This window comes from Ornithorhynchus anatinus, chromosome 9 (assembly GCF_004115215.2).
Source record: "Ornithorhynchus anatinus isolate Pmale09 chromosome 9, mOrnAna1.pri.v4, whole genome shotgun sequence".
Taxonomy (NCBI): Eukaryota; Metazoa; Chordata; class Mammalia; order Monotremata; family Ornithorhynchidae; genus Ornithorhynchus; species Ornithorhynchus anatinus.
Window position 1 is genome coordinate 53,748,529 of NC_041736.1, and position 22,203 is coordinate 53,770,731.

General features: G+C 46.5%; 1 protein-coding gene across 5 annotated transcripts in view; it reads left to right on the forward strand.

The window, feature by feature from the left end:
- The first annotated feature begins 6,349 nt into the window (after positions 1–6,349).
- The window catches only part of USP34 (ubiquitin specific peptidase 34), a 180,576-nt gene continuing 164,722 nt past the window's right edge, over positions 6,350–22,203 (forward strand). For all 5 annotated transcript variants that reach the window (XM_029071971.1, XM_029071974.1, XM_029071975.1 and 2 more), the window contains exon 1: positions 6,350–6,444. In XM_029071971.1, coding sequence (XP_028927804.1) covers positions 6,402–6,444 — 43 coding nt within the window. In that variant the 5' untranslated portion in view covers positions 6,350–6,401. The remainder of the gene's footprint in view (positions 6,445–22,203) is intronic.

Consider the following 22,203-nt stretch of genomic DNA (forward strand, 5'->3'; position numbering starts at 1 on the left):
TTAGCTTTGATTTGTAGGATCGTTATTGAACAACCTACTCTATCCATGGAATCTGTTTTGGGATACATCTCAGGATCTAATAGCTTTATAGGTATTAATACTCACTTGACACAGCTGGGAAGGGGTTGAGGAGAACAGACAAGCACCAGACTCTAGAGTCAAGTCTCTAACCAAAATTAACTTCCTTAAATTTATGTGGTCTCTTTACCCTAATATCCAGTCACCACTCGAGGTTCTTTCTTTAGGTGCTGATATCTGAAAAATGACTTAGACTGTGAGCCCCACGTGAGACAGAGACTCAATCTGGCATTATCTGGTATCTATCCCAGCACTCAATACAGTGCTTGGCACATAGTAAGTGCTGAAGGAATACCAATATCATCATTGATCGGCAATACATTTTCCATTTTGGCAGCTAGACTTAAAAAAAATCAAATTAGAGGTTTTCTAGTTAAATGATTAAAAACCTCCCCCATTCAAATTCTATCCTACCTGAAGAGTACTGCTGAGTTCGATTTATAGGTCAATTCCACCAGTAGGTGGTGACATACAAAATAGTAATATGATATTTTATTTGAGTTCTTCAACCTAGTGCTCATAGGCAGTTAACAGAAATAAAAATCCATATGTTCAATATGTACAGCACTTATTTTTCCACAACACATTTCAATTATTTCATTTTTCTCACAAGATCCCTGTGGAAGGGAGAGGCATTATTTTCCCCATTTCTTAGAACAGTTAAATAACTTGCCTGAGTCACAGAATAAAGCCAAAAGTAAGCTGAGACTAAGAAGTCTGGTCTGTCTTTCCACCAGTTCACACTGTCTTCTATTTATGCTTGAAGTGGAGTATAAGACCAAAATAGGTGCTACTATTAAATTAGGAAACATGGTCGGTGTGCCCCCTGACACTGATACTGTGACCTGAGCCTCAAAACTTATATCCTCAAATTGTCATGCTGGAAACCCAGCTAATTCACATCAGTTGGAAGTTTTCCAACTCGGGCTCCTGTAAATGGAGTGGGACTGAGAACAAACTACAGCAGAACAGGTTCACTTCTCCTGGAGTAAAGGCTGAACAAGGTGAATCTCAGATTCAGGTAGCAGTCAACCTTGGGTTGCAGAGAATAATGATGGGGGAACAGGCTGAAAATGTCACCTGGCATTATCTCCTCTTCAGTGTGAGATGGGGGGAGAGGGAGGGAGAAGAGGAGAGGGAGGAGGCTTGTAAAGGAGCAGAGTAATCAGGAAGATGAATGTTCTAAACTGCTGCTGGGGTTGGCTCCAATACATCAGGAAACAGAGGCCCATCTGTTAGGACCTCTAGACTAAGCTTGTTGAAGGCAGGGAATGTGTCTACCAACTGTTGTATTCTCCCAAGTGCTTAGTACAGTGCTCTGCACCCAGTAAGCGCTCCAAAAATACCACTGGTTGATTGATTGACCTTTGAGGTGCCAACTCTTGGCCCATGATCCCCACGCTGATGTGACGAGCCTGCAGCTGTTTGTTGAATCTTGTATTTACTCCATTAAATTCTCATGTTCAGAATAATTTCATGAGCATTGCCCTTGTGCTCGGTAACATCAACTGGGAAGACGGGTTCACCAAACAAGCACAGTCACTCCTTTTAGGATCTATGCTTGCCAATACCTCATTCTACAAGCTGGAGAGCAAAGGGAGTGAGAGCAGCAGAGTGACCCTAAAGAATTGTTTTAACTACTGGGTAGGAATAGATTTCAGGTCATAAAACACAGAGTGACTGGTAGGAAGCCTGAGCATCAGATGGACCAAACTAACATTTAGCAGATGGGATGGCTCAGTTTGAGCCAAGGCATCGTGCAGACTTTAGGGACATTAAGAAAGAGCCAAGGCAAAACTACTCATCAGTGGACAGGTTACACCACTATGCAGGACGGAAAGAGGCACACCTCTAGGGTGGAGAGCAACACCTCAGTGTTGTTGTCACTTTAAATGTGTCATGATATTTTCAAATCCACAGACAATCAAAGGCCAATCATTTTGGAAATGGCTTGTCAGTGTTCTAAATACTAGGAATGTAGTTTTCCACTTTTACTTGAGAGATTCAAAGTTGAACACTAAATAGAGCTGTTTTCAAATTCTAATCACTCATTTCAAACCATTTTCATTAAAAATGATCACAATTCTCGGTATTAAGAAAGATCAGTAGGCATACTTGGATTCTTGCTGCCCCTGCACTTGGATTTGCTCCCTTTATTCACCCCTCAGCCCCGCACAACTTAAGTACATAACTGGAATTTATTTATTTATATTCATGCCTGTCTCCCCTTCTAAACCATAAGCTAGTTGCGGGCAGAGAACATGTCTACCAACTCCATTCTATTGTACCCTCCAAAGTACTCTACACAAACACCTAATAAAAACAATTGATTGATTGTATCCACATTTCCAGTACCCATGTCGGTTTTCTTTTGGAATGAGATTTCACTGGGGAGTATGTTGTGAGATGAGTTGGGCTAGTGGAAGATCACAAAGGGAATCGGGAGTCCGAGTTCCATTGTTTGCCATGTGTTAGCTCACTCTATCATCCCTTACCTCAATTTTGGCAACTTCCACAAGGTGGATTTGGGCACATCACTGAGGCTGTGCTAGGCTGGGGGTAAATAGAAAAAAAAAAGCAAAGTTGCATGGGAAGGGATCAGGAGAGCCAGCACTGATTCTATAAATCTGACACAGTTTCTACTTGGTGAAAAAATGAGGCTCATTCATTCATTCATTTGATCATATTTATTGAAAGCCTGCTGTGTGCAGAGCACTGTACTAAGCACTTGGGAAAATACAACAATAAAGAGTGACATCCCCTGCCCAAACGAGCTTACAGTCTAGAGGGAATGATAGATTACCTAGTTTGGAAATTTACGCAGAATACCTTCTTTTCATCATTTCGGCATAATAGCCATTTCATCCTTTTCTTTTCTGCAGGCGAATATCAAATTTTGTGGGGAAACAGATCTGATGAAGCCTCAAGCCTACTTCCCTTTCCTTCCACAGTACTAACCTGGGGGCCAGATCAAAACTTCTTGTAGTCTGACCTAAATTAAAATATATTTTACTTTTAACACAGTAGATTATGAAATGAGAAGTGTGACCACACTGCCCCCTCCCCCCCGCTTTCACTGTTCTAGGGGGATCTCCTTGCTTCTGCTGGGAGGCAGGGCCAGGATCCAGAGAGACCCACCGGCCCCAAATTGAGCGCATTTCCTTGCTTCACTCTCAACATCCCCATCCCCGCCAGGAGAAATGGTAGATAGAAGCAGCAGGCCTGCTGGAAGAAGGGATACCACCCTGATCCTGACCGACCCTACACCTTCCTCCCACTCATCCACCCATAATAATAATTATTATGGTACTTGTTAAACACTTACTATCTGCCAAGCAGCATTCTAAAAGCTGGGGTAGATACAAGGTTATCAGGTTAGACCCAGTCAGCCAAGGGATACACTCTCCATCCCGATTTTACAGATGAGGTAACCGAGGCCCAGAGAAGGGAAATGACTTACCCGAGGTCACACAGCAGACAAGTGGTGGAGCCGGGATTAGAACCTACATCGTCTGACTCCTAGCCCTGTGCTCTTGCCACTAGGTCATGTTGCTTGAGGACTGGGTCAATCTCCCCCCTCTCTCTTGAGCACTCTGACCCCATCTGACCCTACACCTTCCTCCCACTCATCCACCCAGAATAATAATTATGGTACTTGTTAAGCGCTTACTATGTGCCAAGCGTTGTTCTAAGAGCCCCTCCAGTTCCGAAAAGGATGGAGAGAAAGGGGGAGGAGGGGATTTGGCAGCTCCTCCTGGCCCCCCACAACAGGATGGTGCTCCAAAACCTCCATTTCTCTTCTGTTGAAATGTGGGCCAGGGGGAGTCAATAATGTCAGTGACATATCAAGATATATCAGGACATAACACAGTCCCTTCTATTATTATTATGGTGTTTATTAAGCACATACTATGTGCAGAGCACTGTACTAAGTGCTCAAATCGAGTTGGACACAGTCCCTGTCCCGCAAAGGCCTCACAGTCTTCATCCGCATTTTACAGATAACTGAGGCCCAGAGAAGTGAAGTGACTGGCCCAAGGCCACACAGCAGACAAGTGGCAGAGCCAAGGTAAGGACCCGGGACCTTCTGACTCCCAGGCCCAGGCTCTTTCCACTTAGAGAGGCAGAGTGGCTCAGTGGAAAGAGCCCGTCAAACGGCAGGGACTGTCTCTATCTGTTGCCGACTTGTTCATCCCAAGCGCTTAGTACAGTGCTCTGCACATAGTAAGCGCTCAATAAATACTATTGAATGAATGAATGAATTCTAATCCCACCTCTGCCACTTATTCGTTCATACATTCAATCGTATTTATTGAGTGCTTACTAAGTGCAGAGCACTGTACTAAGCGCTTGCAATGTACAATTGGGCAACAGATAGAGACAATCGCTGCCCAACAATGGGCTCACAGCCTAATGGTGGAGATAGACAACAAAACAGTGTGACCTTGGGCAAGTCACTTGAGAAGCAGCATGGCTCAGTGGAAAGAGCATGGGTTTAGGAGTCAGAGGTCATGGGTTCTAATCCTGACTCTACCACTTGTTGGGCTGTGTGACTTTGGGCAAGTTACTTAACTTCTCTGGGCCTCAGTTCCCTCATCTGTAAAATGGGGATTAAAGATTGTGAGCCCCACGTGGGACAACCTGATCACCTTGTATCTCCCCCAGTGCTTAGAACAGCGCTTGGCATATAGTAAGTGCTTAACTAATACCAGCATTATTAACTTCTCTGGGCCTCAGTTCCCTCATCTGTATAATGGGGATGAAAAACTGGGAGCCCCACATGGGACAACCTGATCACCTTGTATCTCCTCCAGCGCTTGGCACATAGTAAGCGCTTAACCAATACCAGCATTATTATTAACTTCTCTGGGCCTCAGTTCCCTCATCTGTAAAATGGGGATGAAGACTGTGAGCCCCACAAGAGACCACCTGATTACCCCCCCCCCGCCAGCACTTAGATCAGTGCTTGGCATATAGTAAGCGCTTAACAAATGCCATCATCATCATCATTATTATTAGGCCATGCGTGGCACAGTGGAAAGAGCCTGGGCTTGGGGGTCAGAGGTCATGGGTTCGACTCCCAGCTCTGCCACTTGTCAACTGTGGGACTGTGGGCAAGTCACTTCACTTCTCTGGGCCTCAGTGACCTCATCTGTAAAATGGGGATGAAGACTGTGAGCCTCACGTGGGACCACCTGATGACCCTGTATCCCCCCCAGCGCTTAGAACAGTGCTCTGCACACAGCAAGCGCTTAACAAATACCAACATTATTATTATTAGCCTGAGAGCCGGCTGTGGGCAGGGCCTGCCTCTTCACTATTGCTGGGCTGTATTTCCCCAAGCCCCGCACACAGGGGGCTCTCAATAAAATAAAATCCCGGCTCTCCCACATGTCAGCTGTGTGACCTTGGGCAAGTCACTTCACTGGGCCTCAGTGACCTCATCTGTAAAATGGGGAATGAAGACTGGGAGCCTCACGGGGGAACCACCTGATGACCCTGGATCTCCCTCAGCGCTTAGAACAGGGCTCCGCATATAGTAAGCGCTTAACAAATACCAACATTATTATTATTAAAATGCGACTGAATGAATGGAGGCGCCCCCGCCGAGCGTCTCCCTGAGGAGAAGCGGGGTGGGGGGGAGGGGGCGATAAACCGCCACAGGCGCCGCCATCTTGTCCCGCCCCCCCCCAATCCCTCGCGCGCCTCGCGCCGCGCGCCGCGTGTTTTCCTTCCGGCTCCGGACGGAGATCCGGGAGGGGGAGGGGCAGGCGGAAGAGGAAAGGGAGGGAGGGCGGGGAGCCGAGCCCCAGGAGAGGTCGTGCGTGCGCGCGGATGTGCGTGCGTGCGCGCGCGCGGCGGCGGCGGGGTGGGCGGTGAGGAGGGGGTGGGGGGGGGCCGGGAGAGCGAGAGTCGCCGCCTTCGGCTCCGAGCTCCGTCGGAAACAGCCGAACGCGGCCCGAGCGCGCTAGTAAAATGGCGGCGGCGGCGGCGTCGGGGGCGGCCGCGGCGTCTGGTCGGTGAAGTGACTCTGCTGCTTCTCTCCCCACCCCCCCCTCCCCTTCCTCCCTCCCCCCCTCCCGTCCCCCCCCCTCCCTTCCCCGCCGCAGGCGCCTCCGCGCCCCTCCGGCCTGCGCACCTCCTCCTCCCCCCCTCCCCTCCCCTCCCCTCCCGCCGCCCCCGCTCCCCGGGACGGCCAGTTTCTCTCCTCCCCCCTCGCCTCTCCTAACCCCTCCCCCCTCCCTCCCCTCCCCCCCTCCCCCCCCTCCGGTCGGGATCAGTCGGTGCGATCCGAGCGGGGGAGGGGGGGCGGCGGCTGAACGATGTGCGAGAACTGCGCAGACCTGGTGGAGGTGTTAAATGAAAGTAAGTAGCCGCCGCCGCCGCCGCCGCCTCTGCCTCTTGTCGGGGGTGAAGGGGAGGGCCGGTCCTTTTCCTTCCCCGCCCCGGCCTGACGGGAGGGAGCCGGGAAGGGAAGTGTGCCTTGTCCGGCCGAAGCGTGCGGGCCTAGTGCTTCCCGAGAAGGGGGGTGTGTGGCGTGTGGGTGATGGTGGCGGAGGAGGAGGACGGGCCTGGGCGCGCTCGGTTACCTGAGGGAAGCCGCGGAGTCACCGCCCGGCTCCCTGCGGGACTCCGGCCCCGGCGGCCGGGCCTCCCCCCCTCCACCAAACTTTCCTCATTACAGGTGGCCATTAATGAGGGGGGGGCTAATGAGCCCCGCTCCTCCCTCCCCCCCGAGCCCGGCTCGGATTTTCAGGCCGATCGGGAGGGAGGCCTCGCTCGGGCCCCTCCGTCTTCATTGAACTCCCCCGAAGGGGCTTTCCCTTCCCCGAGGGCGGGATTTAGTCAGCGCCAACCCCGGGTCTGGGCATCCGAGACCTCCCGCTCCATTTGGGGGGCTGAGTCGGAGCCGTGGGGTCTCCCTCCCCCTCGTCCGGATGGAGCCCGGCTTTATTGTGAGACGGAGAGCGCCCCGGTGCCGGCACCATCCTGGGAGAGTCACGGCCTCTTCCCTCGCCCGGGCCCCCCTCCCCTCCATAAAAAAGCGCGATTTTAATGGCCGATCGGGTTCGATTCTGAAATCGGATAGCCCCTCTTAGTTCTCCCGGAGTTGCTTGCGGTGACCCGATGGGCAGGACCGGCCTTTTCGTCGAAAACCCCCAGCCCGGCCAATGCAGCCCACTCTACCTGCAGGCCTCAAGGCCCGGCCTACGTTAGGCCAGGCGAATGCGATTTTTTTTTTCTAAAAAAAAAAAAAAAAAAGGTGGAAAGTCAGATAACCCCGATTGTGACCGAAGTCACTTTACCGGCCGTGGCGGGCGGGAGTCGCTAGCGGATCTTGGATTTTATTTTTTTCTCCCTCCATTCGGTTGTCCGCCTTCGTGGTTTTCATCTTCTCAGGAGACCCCCGGAGAAGATTCTCTTTTTTAGTAGACGATACTGTTTTCAGAAAGAGCCGTGGTGTCTGGCGTGCTCCTCCTCATATCTGGCAGTCTGTGGGGAAAGTGAAATTTCCACCTGTAAGGGGCCACTTGTTTTTTGTGTGTTTTTTTTTGAAAACCGGTTCCCTTACGAGCTGACAGTCACAGGGGGGTTGTCTTCGTTTGCATAATCAAAATTCATCCATTCAGATACTTCTTTCGTCTGTATAATCGAAATTCATCCTTTCAGATACTCCTTATCGTTTGTATAATCGAAATTCATCCTTTCAGATACGTCTTTTACCTTGGAATTTACGGCCACTTCCAAACTAAGGTATTCCTTGTGGGAGGAGAGGACATTCAAGGATAACTAGTGTTATGCCAAGATCACAGTAACTCCTGTATGTTTGACACGTCCATTAATCTTTAAGATGTCTCTAAAAATGTCTGAAATACCTCAACGTAACAGGGGAAGACCCTGCTGTCAGCATCAGGAAACTCAGTGTGATAGCACCATGTTGGAACCGCTGTAAGATATTGCTGAAAGTCATAATTGAAGCCAATCAGAATGGGGAAAGGGTACAGTTTGGCTGCTGGATCGTGCTAGTCTTACTAACTAAAGAAAATGCCCCTTTTTACCTGTTTAAAGCAACTGTAGAGCAGCCCGTGCGCATACGTTAGAAAGTATAACACTCACTCCCCACCTCTTTCTGCTACCCTTATGCTAACATAACAAGTGTTTACCTGCAGAGAGAGCTCAGAATTCACCGGAAAATTGGCATTTTCTATAAGATGGTTGAGTATGTCCTTTGTAGGGGTGGGGGCGGGGGAAGGGGTCAGAGCTTATTAAAATTCTTTCCGGCCTGGCCACCTTTTAGGCCCAGTGCCTTGCTATCTTGCTTGATTGCCTGGCAACCTTTAACATTAGGGAAATACTAAGGCTTTTTGACAGGGCCCTTGCTGGCCTCTCGGCATCCCGTCTGTCTCCCCCCCTTCCGTTTCTGTCCCCCCCCCCAACCCCGCTTCCAAGTAGGAGTTGCAGCAGGCAGGTGGAGAATGTGGGGAGGAGCGTATTTTTTCTCCAAGTTAGTTTGGAATTTTGGAAGGATCCTGATGACAGGAAACTGAGCTGGTGATAGGAAACCCTTGGGAGACCGCAGCAAGCCCAAGGTATTCTTGCCCGTGTGATGCTGAATCCCCATGCACCAGTTGAACTGCAGCAGCCCTACCTGTTGGTAGTATCTTGGGATTGGGACCTCCAATAGATTTTTAAGTTTTATTGCACATTTGCCAAAATGAAAAAACAAAACAAAGCAAAGAACAAAATTTTCTCTCCTGGTGGCCGATCATTTTGGTACTGCCTTCTCATTCTAACACCGCTAATATAGGATCCTGACAGGGATCCAGGAAGTTGACGTCACATTTCATAGCAACATTTAGCTGCAATCTTACAAAAAGAAAAAAGCTTAGCATTTCGTGACATCAAAGAGTAATATTATTACATTTGTTACACTTTTCCACGGTATTTAAATTACAGTGGATGGTGTTAAATTCCAGGAGGCAAAGAAAAGAGAGTACTGCTTAAAAAGTAGGAGATCAGCCATATGGATTGTGCTGGCAATTCCTTGTTTTATTAATAGTATGGTCACTTGTTAGAGGAAGAGTGAATTTGGGAATAGGCCAACAAATGTCATCGGTTTGCTTTTTAGCGGTGTTACTGAGTTTAAACTCCTGCATTTATTCATATTCATTGGAATGATTCTTTTCTAGTTGGGTTATAAACAAGTAATATTTAACTAAGACTTATCTTGGCCCAGAGCATTCTCCACATCGTTGGTGGCCTAAGGCTGTGCCTTTGGGTTAACAACCTCAGGTAGTCATTAGTTTTCTAGAAAGTGCCCCTCTTGAGGTGGTTGTAGCTGTTTTAAAATGGAAATGGGAAGAAAAGGAGGACTGTAGTAATCATATTCAGTTGTGCTTTTTAAAGTGTGATGCTTGCCTGATATCGTGGATGCTATTGATGGATTTTTGGTGGAATAGGTGAATACCCTTGGTACTGCTCAGACACTCAGAATTGTTGCGTGAATTGACCTTTTAAGCACAGCTGTATGCCGATGGGGCTATGGTGAAGCCGCATGGTCTAAACTGGGCAGCTGACTTTTTTTTTGCAGTTCTCAGTTACACAGTAATTTTTCTAGTTTTGGTGTGTTCCTTTGTCTTCAGTATCTTCTGATCCCAAGGCAAATAGTATTCCATAGTGAGTCCTGTGGGGATTTGAAGGCCATGGTGAATGTTGTTGAATATTAGGGTTCCTTTTAATGTCCTGTGGCTGAAATGAATCCTGTCATTTATATACTGTAAATTCCTAAACTTCTTTGGCCTCCCATGAGTCGCTTAGCAATAAGATGTTGTTTGGTAGTGGCCCTTCTTTTCTTTTTTTTTTTCCAGAACATACCCATAATGTGATGGTGCCGATGATATGACTGTATACTATCTCTTGGCTGACACTTTTGTCTAAATTTTTAGTTGATGTCTAAAATTGGGTAAGCACCTCTAACTGCATTTTTAAAACCGTGTGAATAAATTCCATTTGGCTTCAAAATCTCTTCTTACAGAGCTAGCCTCCAAAGCAATTTGTTAATCTAGTAATCTGGAAAATGTTGATTCCAAGAGCTAATTTTGGCACATTTTTTCCAAAGTTGGGAGCTTTAGGTACTTTGCACAGCATATTAAATGTCTGGTGCTTACCATGATTCTGCGTCAGTTATAACAATTGCAGTGTAGTTTGAGGCATGCGTCATAAGCCTGCATGGTAACATTATTTAAGGACTCATCTTCAGTACTCTCTGAGTGCCCACTTTGTGCAGAACACTGCACTAGCCATTTTGGGAAGATAAAAGCAGAAGACCTGGTACCTGCTCATGAGTGGATTAGATTGTACTAGGTCTTCTACTTTTATTGAGAATTGGTAGACTTCCAAGTCAAGCTTGAGAAGCAGCATGGCCTAAGTGAAAAGGGCCCAGGCCTGGAAGTCAGAGGACCTTCTGGATCTGCCACTTGTCTGCCCTGTGACCTTGGGCAAGTCACTTCACTTCTCTGTGCTTCAGTTACCTCATCTTTAAAATGAGGATTGAGACTGTGAGCCCCATATGGGACAGGGACTGTGCCCAACCTATCTTATATCCATTGCCGAGCTTAGTACGATGCCTGGCATCTACTAAGCTCTTAAAAATATCATTTTTTTTTAACCAACTAACTAATTTAGACAGGTAGTTATCAAATCAAGCCACTAGATTTCAGTCCCATTGCTTCCAAATTCCACTTTTTCCACATATTCAAACGACTTCTCCAGTTCCTTTCTCCCCTCTTGCCACCCCCCCAGTGTTTTCCAGTTCATCTTTTGTCATTCTGTTCCCTCTGTTTCCTACGCTGTCCCAATCAGGATCTAGTCCAGTGGACTCCTCCCAACAGCCCTGATAGGCTCCTGAGGAGCCACTGGGAACCATTGCTTTGGCTATAGGACTCAGCTCAGACTCCAAAAGTAAGAGCCAGTGGTACTGCCTCTCATTCTCTGAAGAGAAAGGATGAGAGGTTGTCGTAGGCGGGAGTGCCATTGTTTTTACGAGATGTTCTTCCCCTTGACTCTATTTATTGCCATTGTTCTTGTCTGTCCGTCTCCCCCGATTAGACTGTAAGCCCGTCAAACGGCAGGGACTGTCTCTATCTGTTGCCGACTTGTTCATCCCAAGCGCTTAGTACAGTGCTCTGCACATAGTAAGCGCTCAATAAATACTATTGAATGAATGAATGAATAAGTGAAAGAGGTTGTGGGTATTTTGGTCTGGAATTCCAAGGATCCAGAGGGTCATAGAGATGGATGTGGGTATGGAGAGGGGCATTCATTCATTCAGTTGTATTTATTGAGTGCTTACTCTACTAAGTGCTTGGAAGAGTACAATATAACAATAATTGCCCACAGTGAGCTTACATTCTAGAAGGGGACTCAGATATCACTATAAATAATTTTACCTTGGCCATAATGCTCCTGGCTAAAACGTTAGGTTTGTCTATGCCACCAAAGAAATTACACTCTGTCATTGTCAGGGTAGAGCAAGCATCTGTGGCTTAGTGGAAGGAGCATGGGCTTGGGAGTCAGAGGCTGTGAGTTCTAATCCCAGCTCCTCCACTTGTCAACTGTGTGACTTTGGGCAAGTCACTTAACTTCTCTTTTACCTCATCTGTAAATTGGGGATTAAGATAGCGAGCCCCACATGGGACAACCCGATAACCTTGTAATCTACCCTAGCACTTAGAACAGTGCTTGGCACATAGTAACTGCTTATCAAATACCATTATTATTATTAAGCTAGCTTCTTCCCTAACACTTCCCTCTCACTTCCAGACAAGAGCCATCACCCAGGAACGAGAGATTTCTTAAACAAATGAAGGGCAGGATTGGAGAGGAGTTTCTAGGCTGATCAACCGGACTTTTTCTAGCAGCACTCCTCCTCAGTGAGGTTGGAAAGAAGAAATAAAGAAATAATTGCCCAGTGGCTCTATTCATTCATTCAATAGTATTTATTGAGCGCTTACTATGTGCAGAGTACTGTACTAAGCGCTTGGAATGTCCAAGTCGGCAACAGAGACAGTCCCTGCCCTTTGACGGGCTTACAGTCTAATTGGGGGAGACAGGCAGACAAGAACAATGGCAATAGGGTCAAGGGGAAGAACATCTCATAAAAACAATGGCAACTAAATAGAATCAGGGTGATGTACATCTCATTAAACAAAATAAACAAAATAAAAATAAATAGGGTGATAAAGATATATACAGTCGAGCGGACCAGTACGGTGCTGAGGGGGTGGGACGGGAGAGGGAGAGGAGGAGAGGGAAAGGGGGGAGAAGAGGGTTTAGCTGCGGAGAGGTGAAGGGGGTTAGAGGGAGCAGAGGGAAAAAGGGGGGAGCTCAGTCTGGGAAGGCCTCTTGGAGGAGGTGAGTTTTAAGTAGGGATTTGAAGAGGGGAAGAGAATTAGAGTTGCTGTAGCAACTCACCCAATAATTTACCAATCATTGCTGCTCCAAGCATCAATTTGACATAGTGGAGCTGTTCACAAGCTTCCCTTGCTGCTTACACTGAGTACTACCAGTTACCCAGCTGGTAGGTAACTGGGAGCTAGCTCATTGTCTTCTCAAGAGTTGGTGGTCTTCTTGGTTCACGTCAACAGCTTCTGCCTCTGGCAGCTAATCTCTTCTCACCTTCTCCAGCACTCAGCTACAGCAATGTGGACCCCTTCATTTGTTTATGAAGTCTCTCGTTCCTGGGTGGTGGCTTTTGTCTGGAAGTGAGAGGGAAGTGTTAGGGAAGAGGCCTGTCTGCTCTGCCTTGACACTTGATGCCAAGGAGAGGCGATGAAAGAGTTAATTCCTTTGAGGGCATACATGAATGTAACATTTTAGCAAGGAGCACTGGGGCCAAGGTGAAATAATTATGTTGTAGGTAGGATTTGGACTGTTAGACTTTGGAGCTCAAATATCTCTTTTGTTCAAGAAAGGATCGCATAATCTGATTATATTGAAATGTTGTCCACCTGGTCTGACAGACAAGGGACTCATATCATCTGGAAAAAAACCCCAGAAGTTAGTGGTTAATCCAATTAGAATTACTCCCTCCACCCTTTGTCGCAACCCAGAGAGATTTAACATTTTTAGGTGTCATCCTGTAGTTTTTTTCAAATGTTAAATGAAGAGTTTTCAAATGTTAATGAATAACACATTTGGGAGGCTACCAGCAGCCTTACTCCTAGGCTAGGGTAGGTGTCAGGTAACGAGAATCTGAGGTCCCTCCCTGTTCCACGGGGTACACTATCTTATTCCTAATTTACAGATGAGGAAACTGAGGCCCAGAGAAGTGAAGGGACTTGTTTTGGGTCGTGCACTAGATTCATGGCAAAGGTGATACTTGAATCTGGGTCTTCTGACTCCCAGACCATAGCAGAGGAATGTATTTAGAGCCTGCAGGGTGCTCTGCACTGTAGGAAGCACTTGGGGAAGTGTAACGGTAGCGGGAGACCTGTTCCCTTGCCCACAAAGACCTTACCCTCTAGCGGGGGAGATGGACATAGGAAAATTTGCCTGTAGGATAGAATAAATTAATTTTCCCGCTCTTACATGCCACTTTTACTCTTTTGTGTCATTTACTCTTCTGAGCTGCTCTTACTTGCTCCTTCATTCATCCTCCCTCCCGTTCCCACAGCTCATATATTTATATATGTATATATCTGTTATTTATTTATTCATCTATTTATATTAGTGTTTGTCCCCCCTTCTAGACTGTGAGCTCGTTGTGGGCAGGAATGTGTCCTGTTATATTGTACTCTCCCAAGCGCTTAGTACAGTGCTTAGCTCACAGTAAGTGTTCAATGTAATATGATTGAACTCATTAATCATCAAACTATAGATAAGTGCTGAGGGGAATATCAATAATTTGCAAGTCCTTGAGGTGACTTGATGGTCTGTTGTGACTAGGGGAATTGGGAAAGCCTCCTGGAGTAGGTGGGAATTATTCATTCAATAGTATTTATTGAGCGCTTACTATGTGCAGAGCACTGTACTAAGCGCTTGGGATGAACAAGTCGGCAACAGATACAGTCCCTGCCGTTTGACGGGCTTACAGTCTAATCGGGGGAGATGGACAGACAAGAACAATGGCAATAAATAGAGTCGAGGGGAAGAACATCTCGTAAAAACAATGGCAACTAAATAGAATCAAGGCGATGTACAATTCATTAACAAAATAAATAGGGTAATGAAAATATATACAGTTGAGCGGACGAGTACAGTGCTGTGGGGATGGGAAGGGAGAGGTGGAGGAGCAGAGGGAAAAGGGGAAAAGGAGGGTTTAGCTGCGGAGAGGTAAAGGGGGGGTGGCAGAGGGAGTAGAGGGAGAAGAGGAGCTCAGTCTGGGAAGGCCTCTTGGAGGAGGTGAGTTTTAAGTAGGGTTTTGAAGAGGGAAAGAGAATCAGTTTGGCGGAGGTGAGGAGGGAGGGCGTTCCAGGACCGCGGGAGGACGTGACCCAGGGGTCGACGGCGGGATAGGCGAACCGAGGGACGGTGTGGAGGTGGGCGGCAGAGGAGCGGAGCGTGCGGGGTGGGAGAAAGAGAGAAGGGAGGAGAGGTAGGAAGGGGCAAGGTGATGGAGAGCCTTGAAGCCTAGAGTGATGCTCGGGAGAGCCATCTATCACATTTGGGGGGGGGGCTGATGGGAGAAATGTCAATTTTTGGCTCAGCTTAGTCAACTTTAAAGGTAAAAGTCCAGTCAGTTGTCTCCTAGTGTATGGTTTTCATTATGTTTTGAGTAGAACAGTGCTATCGAATGAATCCATCATATTTTTTGAGCACTTACTGTGTGCAGAGGACTGTACTCAACACTGGGGAAAGTACAATGTAAGAGTTGATAGACTGTTCCCTGCCCACAAGGAACATACATTTTAGAGAGGGAGACAGAAGCTATTAATAAGTCAATTTTGGATATAAACATAAGTGCTGTGGGGCTGAGGATGGGATGAATAAAGGGTGCGAATCCAAGTACAAGGGCAACATAGAAGGGAGAGGGAGAAGGGGAAATGAGGGCTAGTTGGGAAAGACCCTTTTGGGGAAATGTGATTTTAATAAGGCTTCGAAGGTGGAGAGAGTGACAGTCTGTTGATGTGAAGGGATAGGGAGTTCCAGGTCAGAGGCAGGATGTGGGCCAGGAGCTGGCGGTGAGGTAGATGAGATCAAGGGTATAGTGAGTAGTTTGGTATAGGAGCGAAGTGCATGGGCTGGGTTGTTGAAGAAAATCAGAGAGGTAGGGTAGGAAGGGGCAAGGTAAGATTGAGTGCTTTTAAAGCCTACGGTAAAAAGTTTCTATTTGATGTGGAAGTGGATGGACAACCCACTGAAGGTTCTTGAGGAGTGAGGAAATATGGACTGATTTTTTTTTTTAAAGAAAAATGATCCTGGCAGCAGAGTGAAGTGTGGACTGGAGTGGGGAGAGATAGGTGGCAGAGAGGTTAGCAAGAATAGGTTAGATTTTCGTGGTAGCAGTTTGGATGGAGAGGACAGAGTGGATTTTATTGATGAGAAGTTTGAGTCCACAGGATTTGTGACAAATTGAATATGTGGGTTTAATGAGTGTGCCAAGTCGAGGATAACACCAAATTTACGGGCTTATGACACAGGGAGGATTTAGGTGCTTGTCTCTGGTGATAGAAAAGTTAGGGGAGGACAGGATGTGGCTAAGAAGATAAGGAGTTCTTTTTTGGACATGTTAAGTTGGAGGTGTCGGCGGGACATCCAAGTAGAGATGTCCTGAAAGTAGGAGGAATTTCTAGAGACTGTAGAGGAGAAGGTCAGGCCTGGAGATGTAACATGTGCATAGTGATGGCAGTTGAAGCTGTGGGAGCGAATGAGTTCTTCAAGGAAGTGAGCATAGATGGAGGATAGTAGGGGACCCAGAACTGAGGCCTGGAGGACTCCTGCAGTTAGGGGGTGGAAGGCAGAAGAATTAGGGCTTGTTCTTTAGGTAACATATCTATTTATATAGAACTAATTGCAGTGTTAGAAGAAATAGTTGTGTGCATGACATTGATAAAGGCAGACACCCTAAAATGCAAGGTTCCCTTAATAAGAGGCATTACATTCTTGAAACACTCCATTTTGGGAGAATCAATCAGCATTTTTATTGAGTACCTACTGTTTGCATCACATTTTTCTATTGTACTTGCTTCAGTGCTTGGCACTTAATCACTCAATAAATACTGTTGATTGGAAGAGCAATAGAGTTAGAAGACAGGATCTCTGCCCTCAGGAAACTTACACTTCAGCAGAGATTGAATTATATTTCCATGCTTAATACCGCTTTTGGTAGGAGTTGCCTCAATTTTGTAATTATATGAAGGATGACCCTTTGCCGGGTTTAATTCCTGACTTTGAAACCCTACTGATGGTCCAGTGGAAAGAGCACAGGTCTAGGATTTAGGAGGCCTGAATTTTTAGTTTTGGTTTTGCCTCTGGCCACTCTGCCACCAGTGATGAAGGAAGGTATCTGACTAAGGAGCCACCTCGGGTATCCCGTGAAGTGGAAAGGCCCAACAAGAATCCTGAACAGTATCTGGCTTTGGGGAAAAAAGCCGGTGAAGATGGCGTCATCTACCTAGACATTATATAGTTGTCCTTCATATTTGAAGAACACCAGTGGCAGTGACATTCACGTAGAGTTCATTCATTCATTCATTCAATAGTATTTATTGAGCGCTTACTATGTGCAGAGCACTGTACTAAGCGCTTGGGATGAACAAGTCGGCAACAGATAGAGACAGTCCCTGCCGTTTGACGGGCTTACAGTCTAATCGGGGGAGACGGACAGACAAGAACAATGGCACTAAACAGCGTCAAGGGGAAGAACATCTCGTAAAAACAATGGCAACTAAATAGAATCAAGGCGATGTACAATTCATTAACAAAATAAATAGGGTGACGAAAATATATACAGTTGAGCGGACGGGTACAGTGCTGTGGGGATGGGAAGGGAGAGGTGGAGGAGCAGAGGGAAAAGGGGAAAATGAGGCTTTAGCTGCGGAGAGGTAAAGGGGGGATGGCAGAGGGAGTAGAGGGGGAAGAGGAGCTCAGTCTGGGAAGGCCTCTTGGAGGAGGTGATTTTTAAGTAAGGTTTTGAAGAGGGAAAGAGAATCAGTTTGGCGGAGATGAGGAGGGAGGGCGTTCCAGGACCGCGGGAGGACGTGACCCAGGGGTCGACGGCGGGATAGGCGAGACCGAGGGACGGCGAGGAGGTGGGCGGCAGAGGAGCGGAGCGTGCGGGGTGGGCGGTAGAAAGAGAGAAGGGAGGAGAGGTAGGAAGGGGCAAGGTGATGGAGAGCCTTGAAGCCTAGAGTGAGGAGTTTTTGTTTGGAGCGGAGGTCGATAGGCAACCACTGGAGTTGTTTAAGAAGGGGAGTGACATGCCCAGATCGTTTCTGCAGGAAGATGAGCCGGGCAGCGGAGTGAAGAATAGACCGGAGCGGGGCGAGAGAGGAGGAAGGGAGGTCAGAGAGAAGGCTGACACAGTAGTCTAGCCGGGATATAACGAGAGCCCGTAATAGTAAGGTAGCCGTTTGGGTGGAGAGGAAAGGGCGGATCTTGGCGATATTGTAGAGTTGTGTAGAGTTGTGTGTGTGGCCTGGAAGGCCATAGAACCCAGACACCCAGCTGGACCTTGTATTTTTTTTTTAAAAGGCTGTTCCTTGTTGTGTCGCTGTGTTTGTTTGCAGTGCCTCCACTTTTCTCTTTTTTTCCCTGCCCCTCATTTATAAAGAAATTTTGAACTCGGAGCCACTCCTTTCTTCATAGCTGTATGTCACACTGATCTGTCCTCAGCATTTGACTTGTAGTTTTCGGCTGGGATGCGTCATGATCTAAGACTTTGTTTTGTCTCGCTTTAAAATATTTCCTCAGCCTTCCTGTCTTTCGGTTTCCCAGTTTCAAGCTCCATACAAATAGTTGATTTGGTATCCCACTGTCACTTATTCTCTTCATGTGACCTATCTGATGCAACTGCGTTAAGGTGAGCATAGCTTTGATACCAGAGGGACTGACTTCACTCCAGAACTCACTTGTTCATGAGCTTGTCTTGGCGTCTGGTATTGAGTGCGGTCCATAAATGATGCCAGTGGAACTGCTCAAGAAGCAGGCCCTAGCACCTGAGGGGGCTCCAGGTCTCTCAGTCCCGCAGCTGTAGAGGAGGTTAGACAACATCGCAAACTCTTTAGACTTTTAGTTTGATCTGGAGCCTCATATCGTGCCTCTCTGACAAAGTGTTTGATAGTCTCTTAAACGGTGTGCTCACCTTCTGATTTGGATTTTCTTTGTCTCGGTTCTCATCGGGTCATTGGTGGGTGCTACTTAGGAATTCTATGACTTCTTGTAGATCTGTGTTGGGTCATGGTGCGATGACATAGTGTAGTGGTAATATCTATGGAGCATTCCATAGTTTGGAGTAATAGTAATATCTACGGAGTGCTCTTGGGAAGTTTTGAAACAAGCGGTGACATGTTCCTCATTAAGAATGTAAGTTCCTTGTGGGCAGGGGAGGCTGACATAAAAGTATTTACAGAGTAACCCAGATAACTATGTACAATTAAATGTTTATTATAATAATAATAATGGTATTTGTTAAGCACTTACTATGTGCAAAGCACTGTTCTAAGCGCTGGGGAGGATACAGGGTGATCAGATTGTCCCATGTGGGGCTCATAGTCTTCATCCCCATTTTACATTTTACGGTATTTGTAAGTATTTGCTATGTGTCCCACTGTCTTAAGCGGTGGGTTATATACAAGATAATCAGGTTGGACATAGTCCCATGCCCCATGCGGGGCTCACAGTCTAATTAGGAGGGAAAATAGACATTGAATCCCCATTTTACAGAAGAGGCAACTGAGACATGGGGAAGTTGAGGCAGCTGTTGGAGCCTGTGCTCTTTCTACTAGGCCACACTATTTCGCGTACATGTAGTAGTACAAATAATAGTACGTAGTAAATGCGTACATGCAAAACACTGTACCAAGCCGTTGGAGGACATCTAAGCATGGCCCCCAGCCTCCAAGGGACTCGTTAATCTATGTAGGTATCTAAGTGCTGATGATGGCTGATGGGTTTATGTTACTTAGGATACTGGGAAGTAATTGGGAAAGGTATGTTAAAGGAGATGGGCTTTCAGGAGAGCTTTGAGTTTGGGGAGGGCTGTGGTCCGTTTTGGGTGCGTTCCAAGTCGGAGCCACAGTTTGGCTGTAAGTGTTTCCTTTATGGAAAGAAACAGCAACAAAATAAACATGGATTTTGCGAGGTGCTGTGCTCCTACCTGTCTGTTCATTTGCACTCTGTGCCCCTGTGGGAATAAGTCTGGCAGGGAAGAGAGGATGCCCCTGTGCTTGCTGCATAAACCATTATCATTGTAACAGATTTCTCCATTTAGGTTTGGTGTCTGGAAATCTCAGAACTGAAGCTTGTCCTTTCTGACCAGAGATTCCATCAGCATATATTATTTGCCTATCCTGTGTTGTAGTACCTAGTATAAGTGTCTTGCAGTCACAGAAGGATCGACTTTTCAGGATTCTTAAAAAAATATAACTCCAGTATTTGTGCTTCAAGGGGCTTCTCACACCACTTGCAAGTAAATGTTTTGTTCGGCTAGTAGTCTTGTTTTTCTTTTCTTCTTTTTTCTGCCATGTATATTTTGAGAGAACTCCAAAAGCTTTAGTAGTAAAAAGGCCAGGTTCTCATGCTAAGAGACTCTGTGGCACCTCTCTAAGGCTTTTGTGGCTTTTAATTGAAAATTAGTCAATAAAACTAGATAATGACATATAACAAATCCTTTGTTTGCACATACAACATGTTGGACTAGTTGGGTTTGGCCAGTACTTGTTTAGAAATTCTACTACATCTTATTAAGAAGAGAAGCAGCGTGGCCAAAGAAGAGAAGCAGCATGGCCTAGTGGCTAGAGAACGGGCCTGGGAGTCAGAAAGACCTGGGTTCTAATTCCTTATCCTCCACCTGTCTGATGCATAACCTTGAGCAAGTCTTGTAACACCTCTGTGCCTCAGTTACCTCATCTGTAAAATGGGGTTTAAGACTGTGAGCCCCATGTGGGGCAGGGACTCTGGGACTCTGACCCAGCCTGTGTCTACCCTACCACATTGTCTGGCACATAGTAAGGCTTAACAAATAACATATAATAAAAAGTCAGTGGTTCATTTTGTGGGTGGGGTGGTTTGTTTTTTTGGTATAGCATTAGGTATAGCACTAAAGGTGATGAAGAGAAAACTTTCAAACAAAGGAGGTTAACAAACATTTGAACAGGAAAACTAGGAGAAGGTGGAGGACAGAAGGAAAAACAGAGGAATGGGAAGTCCAAAAGGCATAAGTGATAAGGAGAAGTAAAGAAATCATTATTCACATATTCAATCCAGGTTCCTAAATATCAAGTCATTTTTGCTATCAACACTTCTACAGCCTAAAACCTAGAGACTGGTGGTGTATTTAGGAGGGTGAGGGGAAAGACAGAATGCTGGAAAAGTCATTCCATGAGGCAGAGGATAGTGATCTGTGGTCTGGGCTGCTTTCCTCTTCCCTTAGACTCAGATGCTGATGTGAAAATGTCTTTCCAAAAGTCTCTTTGGTCACTGCTATTTTTTTTTTCCTCTGTTCTCTCTTCCTGATGTTACCTCCTGCCTGAGGCTGGTGTTGAAGAAGCCACATCCATCCGCAGCCCACTTTCAGGCTGGCTTAGTGGGCTCAGCAAGAGGCATCTGGATTCGGATGCTCACCATAAGGCCCCCCTTCCTTCCCCCAACCCCCATGAAAGTGAATTCCCAGGTTTTCCTTTTCTGCAAAGTGATTTATTTCCCAATAGGTTAGATCCTTAGAACCCAGCCCTTTCTGGGTAGTTAGGATTTACCTTGTGTTTTTTCAGCACTTTTTCTGGTACTTGCTAAAGGTGTTTTGGAGTTCTTTAATGAGAAAAGGAGATGGGGGCTGGGCGGGGGTCTTCTTTCCACTACACTTATTAATTAATTAAATTGGGGTATTTGTTGAGCACTTGCTGTATGCCAAGCATTGTTCTAAGTCCTGGGGAGATACGAGATAATCAGTTGGGAAACAGTCTGTCCCATATGGATCTCCGTTTAGGTAGGAGGGAAGTGGGCTATAATCCCCACTTTACAGGTGGGGAAATTGAGACATAGGTAATTTAAGTGACTTGCCCAAGGTCACACGGCAGACAAGTGCCAGAGCCATGATTAGAACCCAGGTCCTCTGACTCCCAGGCCAATGCTCTTTTCACTAGATTATACTGCCTCCTTACCTTAATGTAGAGGTGGGACTGGTGGTGTCATCACGGTGCTAAAGATGAACTGAACTGTAAAAAAGCTGTGTATTACTAGTAAATTTTTTGTAAAGTAATAGCAGTTCATTCAATAGTATTTATTGAGCTCTGATGTGCAGAGCACAGGACTCGGGGCTTGGGATGTACAATAGCAGTTCATATTAAGTACAACAAAAGGAAAAAAATTGAGGAGAACTCTTCTGATTAATAAAGATACAATGTCATTGAATGGTCTATGATTAGTGGCAAGAAGGTAGAAAAGTGGGAAAGAAGCAGAAAGATGAGGCACACAAAGCAGGGAAGCAGCGTGGCTCAGTGGAAAGAGCCTGGGCTTCGGAGTCAGAGGTCATGGGTTCGACTCCCGGCTCTGCCACTTGTCAGCTGTGTGACTGTGGGCAAGTCACTTAACTTCTCTGTGTCTGTTACCTCATCTGTAAAATGGGGATTAACTGTGAGCCTCACGTGGGACAACCTGATTACCCTGTATCTACCCCAGCGCTTAGAACAGTGCTCTGCACATAGTAAGCGCTTAACAAATACCAATATTATTATTATTATTATTATCTATGAACACACACACACACGCACGCATTCAGATGATTTTCCTCAGACACAGTGGCAAAAGCCTTTTCCTTATGATAATAATATTTAAGTCTACCGTGAACCAAGCATTGTGCTGAGGTAGATACAGTCAGATCAGACACAGACCCTGTCCCACGGGGAACTCACAGTCTAAGGGTTTTGGGGGAACAGGTATTCAATCCCCACTTTCTGATCAGAAACC